The following is a 14461-nucleotide window of genomic DNA, read 5'->3' as shown; positions in this document are numbered from 1 at the left end:
TATTGTAACATTGTGTTTCTAATTGTTTATATTATTAGTTAACTTTAGTTTGGTACAGTCAGGTTAAACCATGTAGTGGTGGAATCAGTATTCAGACCTTTAACTTAATGTGGTAAAAGTAGTACTGCAATGTAAAAAGTTTTCATAATTTTACTAAAGCAAAAATACAATAAGTGTTGGCAACAAAGTGTACCAAAAGTACACAGAATGGCCCATTTCATAATATTATATAATATCAGTACATTACTTAGTTATTATAGTTATTATGAAGTTATTGATTATCACTTAAATGTTGCAGCTGGTATTACAGACTGTAAATAAGAATATATTTGCTATATACACTGCTGGGTGTCTTAACCTACAATAATACATCATGATTTAGTTGTTAATTATAATTTTGCCTTAATAATCTGTTCTCCCTGTGGCAGCGTGGGTTCCCTTCATGTTCTCCGGCTTCTTCTACTGCCCAAAGTCCACGCAGCTCAGGTTAACTGGAGAATCTAAATGAACTCAAGTTGTCATGTAAATGCGATGAATAAAAATATGAATATATTCGCTTCTAAATTAATGTGGACATACAAACGTTGAAATATTCAGACATCCAAATGTATGGTATGACAACGTTCTTACTTCGTTTGAAATTTTTATGTACGTAATATATACACATTTACAGAAAAAAGTTGCATTTCCTGTACAAATATCCACAATTGATATACAAATATTTGAAAGAGTATTCAAATATTTTCAGGTAATGCTTAGGGGTCCAAACTGGTAGTACCCTGTCTAGGTTTTAACACATTCTGGATATTCCTTTTAATGTATCACAGCCTCGATCGCTGAAACGTCTCAAAATATAATACGAAAAAAAGAAACTTAAATTAATTTTTAAAAGGTTATGTTCTTACTCTAAACAATAAAGGATGCAATACAGCAGTGGTGGAAAGTAACTCAGTACATCTACTCAAATACTTTACTGCAATTGTATGTACTATTTCCATTTGTTGCTACTTTATGTATGTATTCAATATCACATTTATTCAGGCATAAGAAACAAATTAGGACCAACGTCCCTTAAGCTGATATTTAGAACTAAATCTTGAATTTATTGATGCCTGTCATTACATTGTATTTACACACAATAAGTATTAACTTTGCTGTAGCATCAATTTGGATGTCTGAATTATTTCCACGTTTGTGTTTTTATTAAATCATATGCCTTTATTTTGAAGTCCACGTTATGTGTTTCTGGCAGTTACACTATCCTACCAGAGAGCGGCGCTGCAGGGCAAAGACAGACGTCAAGGTGTTTAGGGAAGTTACAGGTGCGGTCGACGTCTCTTCTGTGAACGTCGTAAAGTAAGTAAATAAAGCCCGTGGTGCTCGTTACGAAGTCGCTTCTGCGAGGCATTGTGGGTATTGTTGTCCTTGTTAGCAGTTCAAAGTGCGACGCAGCGTATCAGTCATTAACAGGACCCGTAAGAGTATATGGACCCGCGACTTCCGCTTCCGGGCTGCTGCGCACGCAAGGTCCCGTCGGGACGTCATGGTTTAAACTTTACGCGAACCTGTTGAACTCCAGAGAACAGCTCGCTCACAGGCAGGTGGACCTTAGTGACGCAGCTTTGGACGTTTTTTTAAAACAGAGACACACTCATCACACTCATCATCATCATCATCATCATCACCATCACCATCTTTTCACGTGTTAGAATCCATGTGGATCTAGAGATGCACCGATCAGGTTTTTGGTGCCGATCACCGATCACTGAAATCAGTATCTGCCGATCCGATAATACCGATCACGGTGTCGATTGAAGCATTCTATTTATTGTGGAGCATTATTGCCTAGGACTATGAGGAAATACATACATAAAGCAACTCAAACATTAAAGAAATTACCGATTTCTTTAAACATTTACGACTTTTACTTTGAAAAATGTCCTAATTGATACATTAAAATAGTTTGATTGCTATTGTAGGGGATTTCAGATATGTATGGAACACATCTGCATTATTCATTTCCTGGAACTCTTGGGGAAATCTATATACAGGACTTTTCTTAACATACAAAAGTCTGACTTATTTTTATAAACTCTTCCTTGGTCCAGTAAAAATGTTTTAATGTTAGCATAATTTAAGCTAAATCTCAGAAACGATCTATAAAGATACAAAATCAGTTCATTGTTTACTTTTATATGTTCGTGTATGATTTGTCGACATCTTATTTTGAAAAACGGATGTTGTTTCACGTGGTTCTTTCCGCTAACTTTGCAAAACCGGATGTTGTCACGTGAATCCTTCCGCTAACTTTATCAAAACCCTCTTTGCTCCTGATCGAATGTGTTTACCGTGAGCATCAGTCTCTAGGGGCAGACATGTGAGAGTCGGCTCAGTCGACCCAGAGATTCAACTCGGGGGACGGTGACGCCGCTCGGTGGTGAGGATCCCCTCTGACCTCTCACTCTGCGGCCCTCGCCGGGCGCATCGTCTCCGTTGCGGTGCGCGGCGATTGAAACGTCTCTGATAGTTTTTCTCGCAGATGTTACGTCATCTGATCGGCGGTTTTAAGAACGCCGATCAAAACCGATAATGGGAATATCGGCCGATATGGATCGGCGCCGATCACATAGGTGCATCCCTATGTGGAGCTCATCATCTCCACCTGCGAGACCCTTTAAAAAAAAAGTTTTTTTGTCACCCCTTGTACAAATCCATCCCATAAACAGCGCGTGCTGTGGAGCGGCCATGTTCCCCGTGGACCTTCCCGCCGCGGAGGACTCCGTGCTGACGTCATCATCTGAGGAGTACCTCTCCTCTTTGGAGGCGGGGCCTCGTGACGCCGAGTGGTTTCAAGTGTCACAGAGTTCAAAGGTACCAGGGTACCAAGGCACTGAACCCCCAGTTGCTTCCCGGGCGCTTCACCGCAGCCCACTGCTCCTTAATAACTAAGGATGGGTTAAATGCAGAGAACTAATTTCCCCTTGGGGATTAATAAAAGTGTATATTCTTCTATACACCTAGAATGACTTTTGCGTAAAAAAAAAAAAAATATTCCTATTTCCAATGAAGTGACGGAGACATCTCCACGGTCTTCACTCCTTCGTTGCGTCTCAACTGAATTGCGGGGTGTTTGGCGTTGTTCGGTCTCCCTTCCTGTCCGTCAGGTGGCCATCACTCTGGCCCACGTGAGGCGGTTGCAGCTGTTTGAGGACGAGCGGCCCGACTGCACGCTGCTGGCCCTGCACCCCCCCGACGACCCGACACGAGGTCTGGGACTCGCCCCCCCCCTCTCAGAAGACCAGAAGACTTAACGCTCTCTGCGCTCCCTTCACAGCGGCGGCGTTATACCTGCACGGGAAGTGGTGGCCCGTGGACGACGTCTTGCGCACGTCAAGCAACTCCAGGATCGGTTTGATTTTGGTAACTGATGTCTGCATTTAAATAAATTCAATTCAGTTTATTTTGTATAGCCCATTCTCACAAATTACAAATTTGCCTCGGAGTGCTTTACAATCTGTACACAGAGACATCTCTGACCTTTGACCTCACCTCAAGTTAGTGGCGCGTGTGTCTGGCTTTTTACGGTCTTTAAAAACAGAAGAGTTCTCGAGATCCTCCGCCACCCTGGGATAACACAGATGTTTTCTCACGATAATGAGGTCATGATCGCAGTTTTCTCAAGAGGACGCCGTCATCGACTTTTTGAGAAAACAAACGTTGTCATCCTGAGCTGAAGGGACATCTTTACTGTCACGGCATTCGCAATTCTGCATGAGAAGTTCAGATCGACAGAACTCTATTTTAACGAGATAAACCCGAACTCGAGCTCAAGTATTCTGCGGTTGGGATTATTTTCTTTGAATTAAACCACAGGCCTGTAACTGTGGTTTTCAAAGTAAGAGTGTACAAAGTATACCCCCAAAAGTATTTTGTTTTGCAACAATGGAGTCAAAAATATATGAAAGTTGCGACTTCTCAAGGTCAACCGAAGGCCGGCGTCGACTTCTTAAGTCAATTTAGTCACGCTTTACAGAGTTTATACTGGACTAGCGACCCTCGGTCTGCACAGCTGCCTGAGCCGACGTGGGCGTCGTTACTCTCTAAGTCTCGGCTCTTGTGCTGTGAAAGCGTCCGTCTGATGTCATCGGGGTCCGTGATTGGTCCAGGTGCGCTCGCTGATGGAGCGGGTGATCGTGTTCCTGCTCAGCCGGGTGGCGGAGCGGTGCTCCCGGGAGGAGCCGCTGTTCTCGCTGCACCCCCGCACCGAGAGCTGCAAGCTGCTGTGGAGGGACGGCCAGGCGGTCGGCTTCTACACCTTCAAACGCAAAGGTAGGGCGGAGGACTCTTCTAAACTCCGCCCCTCGACTGTGTCGTCTCCTGTGATTGGTTGAAAGCGGTACGTCGCGTGTCTCAGGCAGCCTGTGCGACGGCTGGAGCGGTCGCTGCTACCCGCTGCCGGCTCTGGACACGGTGCTGGTGAGGAGGAGCTGGAGGAGGAGGGGCCTCGGCCTTCAGATGCTGGAGGACTTCTGCGCCTCGTTCCCCGCGGAGCGGTTCCTGGGAGTCAGCTCTCCACTCTCACCCGGCATGGCGGCAGGTCAGCCACGCTTCTCTTCTCGCCCATTTCTTCCTTTTCTCGACATTCTTTGTCTCTTCCTCCATTTCTTCGTTGTGTCGTACCTGAATGAGACTTCCATCCTGTGGTTGTTTTGGTCGTGGTCCTGGCTCACACCCACATGCACTGCGTGATCATTACCTTCGCATTGAGAATGTGTAAGGTTATGTTTTGATCGCCGTGTATTTATTTATTTATTTATTTGTATGCGTGTTACTCGCATAACTCAAAGTATTAAACCGAATCGCATGAAATTTGGTGGGATGATTGGTTATTATCCGGGGACCATTTGATTAGATTTTGGGATCGATCGGGTCAAAGGTCAAGGTCAAGGTCATGAAAAGGTAAAAATCTTCTTTTTATCCAATTGGCATGCAACTAATGCCAACATGTTCATAACTCAATGCCCAATCTTGTGATATGCAAAGGTATGCGCTCTACCGAGTGCCCGTTCTAGTTTATTCATGTTTCGGGGCAGATCAAACACCTCCAAGTCCGAACACAATGCAGATGGAGTGGTTTTGGTCCTCTGTGGTAATCTCAACCCCCGCAGTGCTTCAGAGGTCCTCTGGTCGTAACGTCTATCTGAAAGCTGAGCGTGGCTCTTGAGTGGCGTAAAGCCAAAAGCAACCCGTGAACAGGTGGTGTGTCTCTGTGCGTTCAGTGTGCAGGAGTTTTCTGCAGCAGCACCAGGAACATCTGGAGCAGCTGTATGAGGTGGCGGCTCCAGGGGACTGGACTCAGCGGTGGAATATCTGGCTCAGCATCCAGCTCGGCCGCTATTCCCTTGGTGCAGATTATATTTATTTCATGTTTTTCTCTTCGTTTTGATGCTTTAAAGAATAGTGATCCTGTCACACTGAAACTTTTATTAGTTTCCCAAAGATTACAATGTTTGTTTTTGAGCTTGTCTGCGGCGGGGGGTTGACTCCACACGGCTCTCACCACAGTTAGATTCACAGTTAGAGTCTGGGCTTGCAATGAATGTGCTATCCGCGCTAATGGCTAACAGCACTAATGGCTAACAGCGCTAATGACTAACAGCGCTAATGACTAACACCATTCATGGCTAACGGCACTAATGGATAGCCGCACCAATGGCTAATGGCTAACAGTGCTAAAGGCTAACAGTGCTAATGGCTAGCCGTGCCAATGGCTAATAGCGCTAATGGCTAGCTGTGCCAATGGCTAACAGTGCTAATGGCTAGCCGTGCCAATGGCTAACAGCGCTAATGGCTAGCCGTGCCAATGGTTAACAGCACTAATGGCTAGCCATGCCAATGGCTAACAGCACTGATGGCTAGCCGTGCCAATGGTTAACAGCACTAATGGCTAGCCGCGCCAATGGCTAACAGCGCTAATGGCTAGCCGTGCCAATGGCTAACAGCACTGATGGCAAACCGCGCTGACAATGGAAACAGCAGCAACTGTGCAGACAAAGCTAACTGTTAATGGGGGATAGCGCAGACTCTCCAGAGTGACCTGGCGCCCCACCACTGTGGGCTGAGAGTTACCACAGAACCTTCACATGGCTTATAACCATGCGCTTCCCCCCCCCCCCCCCCTCATGTGACCTCATGTGACGTATGTCTCTCTAGCGATCCAAGAGGAGAGCGGTCCAACATCGGGGGAACCACAGAGGAACCACGATGAGTCCTCTCACACGGTGGGCATCTCCATGTTTCTCAATGTGAGGTTAACGTTGTACCTGCTTAGCATCAGCTATGTTCTTTCTATGTGCATGTTAGCATGCTAACATGAGCATTCCGCTCTAAGCCTTGTGTTGCAGAGCTGTCGACTGGGTGGAGGCTCTCTGACAGGTGGGGGATGTCATCCAGATAGTCCAGCCCCTCTATGGCGTTGGGCTGTATGAGTATAGTTGACTTGGTCTCAGAGGCGAGGACTCAAGTCATATGACTTGGACTCGAGTCACAATTGTGATGACTCTCGACCCGATTCGACAGAATCAGAAAAGACTCGCAACTTGACTTCGACCTCGACACCGATGACCTGTTGCTTAGCTTGGACCGATTTCATTTCCTAAATCAACAACTGTTACAGCTTTTCATAACCAGTAATTAAACACCAAATTCCCCAGATCCACTTCTTTTTTTTAACTAATTCAACAGCATCCAATCAAGTTGCAGGACGGAAGAACTATATGATACTGAGCAGTGGGAGAAATGATCCCAGAGAAAAATAATTAAAAAGGTTACAGATGGTCACGGAGACTCAGATGGCATTATATCTGAAGACTGCATTATGACTCGAAACTCAAGGTTGAGGACTAGGACTTTTAGTCTTGACTCAGGACTTCTCAGTGTTGACTAAGGACTTCTTAATCGTGACTCAGGACTTTTTAGTCTTGACTCAGGACTTGGGACTCGACTCAGGACTTCTCAGTCTTGACTCAAGACTTCTTAATCGTGACTCAGGACTTCTCAGTCTTGACTCAGGACTCAGGATTTCTAAGTCTTGACTCGGGATTCAACTCAGGACTTCTTAGTCTTAACTCAGGACTTCTTAATCGTGACTCAGAACAAGAGTCAAAGCCTTCAAACATCAGTTACAATACATTCTTTATTTATACCGTAAACCCAGTAGTCCTGTAGTAAATATCAGTTTACAGTCTGTTTCTCTTGAACCTGTCAGAGTGATCGTTTCTCATACAAGGAAACCAGAACATTGAGTGTTCTTTAATATGTTGATGGCTTGTGTGCTTCCTGGGATCAAAGGCTCTCCAGTTAGTTTCCCCCTCCAGGGGGGACCCGGCCTCCCTGACCGCCTGCGATGTGAGCTCCTACCCGGCAACTGGTCATCCGAGCCGAGCGGGAAGCTCCCCGAGCAGCGAGACCTCCGCAGCCCACGCCGATGATCCGGACCCCGGATCCCCCGCCAGACCACCGCCCCCGAACGCCAAACAAAGCCTGCGATCCGACTCGTCTCCATGTGCAGAGCCTCGCCGAGAGAAGCCCGAGGCGGAGGGGGCGCAGAGCGCCGCCAAGAGAGTCCGGAGGACGTGAGGTTCCATGGACACCTTGTGTTCCCCCAGGGAGGGAGGCTCTACGCCCCCCAGACGGAGGGGACCTGAGGTGTTGAGCCACTTGGGTTTCAACGCCTCTGTGCATCTTGAAGGAATAGTTTCATATTTTGGGAAAGACTCATATTGCGCCTCATTTCTTAATTTGTTGACGCCCGCTGATTCCTGGGATTCACGAACATTTTATTATTTACGTAAACGTAAACTTTACGCTCTCATTTCACCAATATATGAGAGAGACCTCTGGTTTTAACGCTGGACAATCACATATTCATCACATTTACAATAGTATGTGTCGAAGGAAAAATGTTCTCATCTGTCTCTCTCTCCTGAAGTACTTGGAAGAGTAACCGGACTCGGTGGGGTCATTGGAAAGGGTCACGAAACGATGACAGGACAGGTCAAACATAATCGATTACGCAGTGGAGGGGTCTCGACTAAAAGGAGCCTTTGGGGTTCTTCAACTCCCTCTGGAGAGGAAACCGACGGCTCGAGGGACTCGGGGCGTCTCTGAAGACCTATCTCGGATGCGGCCTTGCACTGAGAGGGCAGTAGTTATTTCTGACGGTCTTGGGAGGAGGCTCAGGGATTCTGACTATAATGCAGCGTTATGGGGCAACCGTGCTTAAACTACTTTTAATTTCTCACAAAAGGAACACTAATTTCCACCACATTATGTTTGACGATCCACTGGTCGAACTTTATCACGATTTTTAGTCTCCAACCGGAACGCTCTGCAGAGACTCTGGTTGGAGGAGCAGCGGCTCTTTGTCCGAGAAAACCAGGGGAGGAGGAATCTGCTTTTATATTAACGGAGGCTGGTGTCCAGATGTCAGTGCTGAAGGAATCATGCAGCCCTCGCCTAGAAACACTTTACAGGGTTCGTACGGTCATGGAAAACCTGGAAAAGACATTTAAAATGGTTATTTTCCAGGCCTGGAAAAGTCCTTGAAGAAAATGTCATCACAAGTTTTGGAAAAGTCATGGAAATGTGTTGCATATGTTCATTTACGCTGGGCTTTGAATAATTAATATGTTTTTAAAAGAAAGATGCTCGAAATATACGCTCTCATACTTGGAGATGGACCAATGAGCAGGAGCTGCCGGCCTGCTTGTCCTCCGCTGATTGGAGTGTGTTTGAGGCTGCTGCTCCAGCCCTGAATGAGCTCACTGACACGGTGACCTCATCCATCGGGGTTTGTGAGGACGTGTGTGTGTGCCGACTAAAACCTTCTGCACACACAGCAACCATAAACCCTGGTGCGCTGCGAGGCAGAGGAGGCCTACACAGGTCTCCATGGTCACCCCGTCCCCAAGAGGTCCTCCATCACAGGATTGAGTGACTACCGGCCTGACGTCCGTGGTCATGAAATCCTTTGAGAGCCTGGTGTTGACCCAGCTGAAGGACCTCACGGGGCCCCTGCCCGACCCCCTGGTGGATGATGCAGTCAACGTGGGACACATGCAAGGGTCCTGTTTGTGGACTTCAGCTCAGTGTCCAACGCCATTACCCCAGAGGTACTTCAACATCCCCTCTGGGGGGCGCTACAGAGCCCCGTACGGCTTCTTTCATCACTGATGAACAAGTCATCAGACACATGATGTGCACCAGCATCCCCGATTCATTGTCACTGCTGTTGTTTTGATATCGTGCATACATGTTGCTACTCTACATGTTGTGCGTGTAACCGGAGTCAAATTCCATGTATGTGCACACCTACATGGCCAATAAAGCTGATTCTGATTGAAGGTCATTTACCACATAGCACAACACCTGCCTTGTTTTACGGGCGTTACCAATTCAGTTCAGTTCATTTGTATAGCTGCCAATCCTCATGATAAACTGGCGCATGCCTCCATCCATGTGGAAGGTTAACAACGTGCCTTTAATTGACATCATATATATGTATCTGTATTAATTAATATATGTGTATTTATATATATGTATATATATTTGTATGTAAAGATATGTATTTATATATATAAATGTATACATATGTATTTATAAATATAAAAAACAAATACACTTATATATTATTTATATAATTAATATATATTATATATATATATAGTATTTAAGGGTATGTTGCTGCCCGGTGTCCATTCAAAGTTTTGCCACTCTGGTATGGAAGTCAATTTTGGGCCATTAACAAAAAAAATCAAAGATAAATGTTAGAAATGATGCGATGCTACTGAGGAAAGTGACCATTAAAAAGTCCTATCCTTAATAATTAATAACCAATGCATGTCCGAGGTGAGCTTCCATATTCCTGACAGCGTGCTAATTAAACCTGGTTAACACACAGCGGCGCGCGCCGTGCGTCAAACCGAGCGCACCTCCCTCACGCGGCCCCGCCCGGAACCAGGAAGAGCAACACGGAGGCGGAGAACACTTCCAGTAAAAGTTTAGGAGATGAGCCGAATTTACCACAACACGTCGTTACAGAACAAACCCGTGCATAATGAGACGCTGGCGCGCGCGTGGTCCCCCTCTGCGTACGAAAGGTAACGACTACATGACTTCCGGTTCCGGTCTCCTCTTCTGGGGTAGTTACTCTTTCTCTAGTTCTAGAGAAACGACGCTTTACTTCCCCCCGAGGCTTCGAGCAGGAAATCTAATGTGTGCAGCTCACGTGCATTCATTATAATAAGTAATTAGTGTATTCAAATGACTCCCCCATTGAGTAGGTAACCTCAATAAACTGTATTTAGCTGAACAGTTGAACGTGCATTCAAGATGACGTCATTCGAAATAAAGAAATGAGCTCTTTTTCTTTTTTCTCAATTTGTCATTTTACCTTTTTTTAAATAGTTTTGTGTTGGTGTCTGTCCACATTCACATGTCGGCTAGCATCAGGGGCGTTTGTAGGGTTCAAAGAAAGGGGGGGGGTGGATGTCTGGTCATGTTTGCATGGAAATCATGTGTTGTGGCCCCGGATATCCTGTTAGAGACAGAACGTCAGTCATACAGTGATATTTTATCTTCATTTGGACCCTATCATTGAAATAAAGATGAACTAGTTCAGTGTCAGATAAACCATTCAAGCCCCCCTAACATCGGCCCAACGACGCCCCGGGCTACCCCGACTATACGCAGCAGAATGCAGGTAAATGTAGACACTTGAATATTTGACGTGTTCTTCCACACAGTGGCCATGGGGTCATTCTAGAAGGGAAGCTGCTGGATGTGTCCAGACACGCCATCACCGATGACGGCAATCAAAAGGTACTGAAAGGCGGAGTCTCTCACCGTCTATGACTGGACAGGACACGCGTGAGCTTCTAGTCGGCGTCAAACCCAGTCTGCCTGTCTGTCATCGGCAGGTCCGCTTCTATGTGCTCTACGTCAAACCTGGACGCGTCCACCAGAGGAAGTTCGACCCCAGCGGGAAGGAGATCGAGCCCAACTTCAGCGACACCAAGAAGGTCAACACCGGCTTCCTCATGTCCTCCTACAGTGAGTGCACCGATGGACGTTTCCTTACCCTCTCGAGCGGGTTTCGTAGGTAGTCGCCTTTCGTGAAGTGCTGATGAAGAATGAGGGTACCATATACCAGTAGGTCAGTAAACGCCCCTCTGGTGAGTTCAGAGGGTTCTACGGGTCTGAAGAAAGCTGGTCGGTAACGAAATGAGACTACAGACCTCCGTTAGCTTAGCGGTGCAGACGTGAGGTCATGTGACCGTCATACGTTAGCTTCTTACTTCTTACGTGAAGGCCCTCTAGGGGTACGTCAAGGCCCTTTAGGTCAAGGCCCTTTAGGGGGTACGTCAAGGCCCTTTAGGTCAAGGCCCTCTTGGGGTACGTCAAGGCCCTTTAGGTCAAGGCCCTCTAGGGGTACGTCAAGGCCCTTTAGGTCAAGGCCCTCTAGGGGTACGTCAAGGCCCTTTAGGTCAAGGCCCTCTAGGGGTACGTCAAGGCCCTTTAGGTCAAGGCCCTTTAGGGGTATGTGAGATTTGTTTTAAATATTTCCCCAAAAAAATCCTTTAAAAATAGTTATTTCATAAATATTCAGTAAAGTATAAGTTCATAAACTGAGTAGTGTATATTTTATGTATTAAATCTGACACTGTTGCCAGATTGATGCGTATTACATAATTTTGTTCAACCCACAATGCTTTGCAGTGGTCAGGGGGGCTCGGCTGAAAAACAGTATTTCACAGGGGTTGCATCACGGAAAAAAATGGGTTGAGAACCATTGTTCTAAACAACAACAGATAATCAAACTAAACCGATGAGGATCTAGAGTTGTCGGCCTGAAGTCTTCATCTTCATCTTCATCTCAGTAATCAAATCAAATACACAGCACGCCTTATTTTCAGCAATTATCCAAAGAAAGAAAATATTTATATATTTCTTTGCCGATGGAACCGATGCGACGCTAACTTCCTGTTGCGTCATCCACGCATCCCATAATGCCCCTCCCTCTCCTCCACAGAGCTGGAAGCGAAGGGCGAGTCGGACCGCCTGTCCGAGGAGCAGCTGTCGCTGGCGGTGAACAAGGCCGAGCTGCTGGAGATCACCGACCGGTACCGGCCCGCCGGGACCTGGGCCTTCTGGTACCCGGAGGCCCAGATGGCCCAGACGGAGCTGGAGGCGGGGCAGGACGTGCGGCTGAAGACCAGAGGAAACGGCCCCTTCATATGTGAGTCCATCGAGCCGAGTGCCGGAGCCCCGCTGCAGGCCTCTGGAGACCCCGTTGACCTCGTTGACCTACGCTGCAGTGGGCAAAGTGAAGTTTGAAATCCGGTCCTTCGCAGTTCCACAAGTGGCCTCTGAGGGGCCGTCGTCCACCCTTTGGTCCCCTTTGAGGCCAGAGGAGTGATGTCTTTCCTTATGACATCATCGGCTTTTTGATGTTTTACTATCCCGAGAAAAAGATATAAACAAGTTAGTTCATTCTAGGATTTTATAAATATATATTATATATATATTATATATTTTTATATATATTATATATATATATATATAATATATACAGTATATATTATATAATATATACTGTATATATTCTATATTTTTATATATATATTATATTATATGTATATAATATACATATATTATATATATTATATAATATATACAGTATATATTATATAATATATATACATATTCAGTATATTTAATGATATCTCAATATCTTGTTGAAAACAGATCATTTATTATTAGTCGTGCTCACCAACCTCAACCTATGAAACGTTAAAGTTTTTACATAGAAATATGTCAAATACAAAGTCAACACAAAGCTATCATCTATTTATACTTTTTTTTTTGTATTGTGCGTTAAAAGAAGACCGCAATCCTGTCACGTACACAACGTTCGTAGTTAATTAGTTCCCACGTCCAAAACCCTCCAGTGTTTGGAGGATTACTTTAATAAATCAATAAATATTCTACGAAGAAATTACATTCTGAAATGCACACAGAAATAAAGAAATAGATGTTTTATTTATTATATACAATAGAAGTTACATCAACGGAATCTTTAAAGAAATACGTCATTTATTGTACAAAAAATTAAATATATTAGAATATGTAACCCTGTAAGGGGGGGGGGGGGTCCCGAGAAGATCGTTTTATACATTTTAAATCTCTGTTCTTGTCCTGTTCCTCGTCGTCGTTGTTGTTGTTGTTGTTCTGAACCCACGTCAACCCGTGCCTCCAGGCTCCTTGGCCAAAGTGGACGGCGGCTCGGTGACCAAGTGCAACTTTGCCGGAGACGAGCGGGCCGGAGCGTCGTGGACCGACAAGGTTCTGGCCAACCGAGCCGACGCCCTCAGCGCCCCGCCGCCCGGGGGGGAGGGGGAGGGGGCGGGGGAGGAGGAGTGGGTGAGGCCTCCTCCAATGACGTGACACTTCCACCTCTACGGACCAAACAGGAAGTCTGGTTCTGAGTCCCACTCTGTTTCTCCCCCAGGACGACTGAGGGCCAATCAGCGCCGGCCTCCAGGCCTCCAGGTCCGACCCCCCCTGATTGGAACCTGGCGTTCCCCGGAGTCCCCTGAACCTCTCCCTTGTGGACGACGAGCTTCTCCTGCACAGCCTGGTTTCCATTAGTCCCACATACCTGAGGAGGCCGTACTGGGACACGGCCCAGTTCCCTCGACTGGTCCAGTCAGGGTCCGAACGCTCATGGAAAACCTGGAAAAGTCCTCGAATTTAGAAATGTTTATTTCCACGACCTGGAAAAGTCATTGAAAAAAAAGTAATCCCCCAAGTCCTGGACATGTGCTCTGATCATGTGTCCATTCAGCTTTAGATCTCAGTGTTGGTTTAAATACGACTTCTTCTCACTTTAGATTTCACAACATGTTGGTCATGGAAATTTGGTTTAAAGTCCTGTAAAATTCCTGGACACCCATTGGTCAACAAGTGGATGAACCCTGTGCAGTTGACCGGTTACATGACTTAAGTACTGCACTTTAACACGAGTACTTGTATGTTATGCTCCTTCATACTTCAGCTACAGAGGGAAATAATGCATATTTTAGAATATTATGTGATAACTTTGCTGATTCAGATTAGAAATCTGATATATTAGCAACAAATGATGTATGAATTTGGATAAATATGAGAACTTACGTGGTTCAATAACAAAGACATCCACGAACATTAACCAGCTGCAACATTAAAGACATGGACAATCTCATCCATCAATAAAATAATGTATGTTATTCTGAAATGAGCCTGCACCATGACTACTTTTGCTTTTGGTACTGTAAAGGCTCATAGTTTTAACTTTAACTTTTAAATAACAATTAGAATTGAGGACTTTTACTTGTTTTTATACACCATGGTATTACTTTTA

General features: G+C 45.6%; 2 protein-coding genes across 4 annotated transcripts; both read left to right on the top strand.

Annotated features, from left to right (window-relative positions):
• The first annotated feature begins 1275 nt into the window (after positions 1-1275).
• fam169b (family with sequence similarity 169 member B) lies at positions 1276-9409 on the top strand. 3 transcript variants are annotated; one of them, XM_056415942.1, is made up of 9 exons: positions 1276-1356; positions 2727-2871; positions 3165-3267; positions 3335-3420; positions 4167-4329; positions 4415-4597; positions 5280-5405; positions 6214-6305; positions 7351-9409. In XM_056415942.1, the coding sequence occupies exons 2-9, from the start codon at positions 2746-2748 to the stop codon at positions 7636-7638; spliced, it is 1167 nt and encodes a 388-aa protein (XP_056271917.1). In that variant the 5' UTR covers positions 1276-1356; positions 2727-2745; the 3' UTR covers positions 7639-9409. The 3 variants fall into 3 exon arrangements, with proteins under 3 accessions (XP_056271917.1, XP_056271916.1, XP_056271915.1); XM_056415941.1 differs by lacking the exon at positions 1276-1356 and having other exon boundaries at positions 1363-2871; positions 6214-6281; XM_056415940.1 differs by lacking the exon at positions 1276-1356 and having other exon boundaries at positions 1363-2871.
• Positions 9410-9696: 287 nt separating this feature from the next.
• Positions 9697-14338, top strand: arpin (actin related protein 2/3 complex inhibitor). Its single transcript, XM_056415983.1, has 6 exons — positions 9697-10160; positions 10806-10881; positions 10980-11112; positions 12092-12298; positions 13319-13482; positions 13571-14338. The coding sequence occupies exons 1-6, from the start codon at positions 10069-10071 to the stop codon at positions 13577-13579; spliced, it is 681 nt and encodes a 226-aa protein (XP_056271958.1). The 5' UTR covers positions 9697-10068; the 3' UTR covers positions 13580-14338.
• The last annotated feature ends 123 nt before the right edge of the window (positions 14339-14461 follow it).

The sequence above is a fragment of the Pseudoliparis swirei genome, chromosome 6 (genome assembly GCF_029220125.1).
Source record: "Pseudoliparis swirei isolate HS2019 ecotype Mariana Trench chromosome 6, NWPU_hadal_v1, whole genome shotgun sequence".
Classification (NCBI taxonomy): Eukaryota; Metazoa; Chordata; class Actinopteri; order Perciformes; family Liparidae; genus Pseudoliparis; species Pseudoliparis swirei.
Note: the sequence above shows the minus strand (reverse complement) of the source record. Positions and strands in the feature narration are given on the sequence as shown.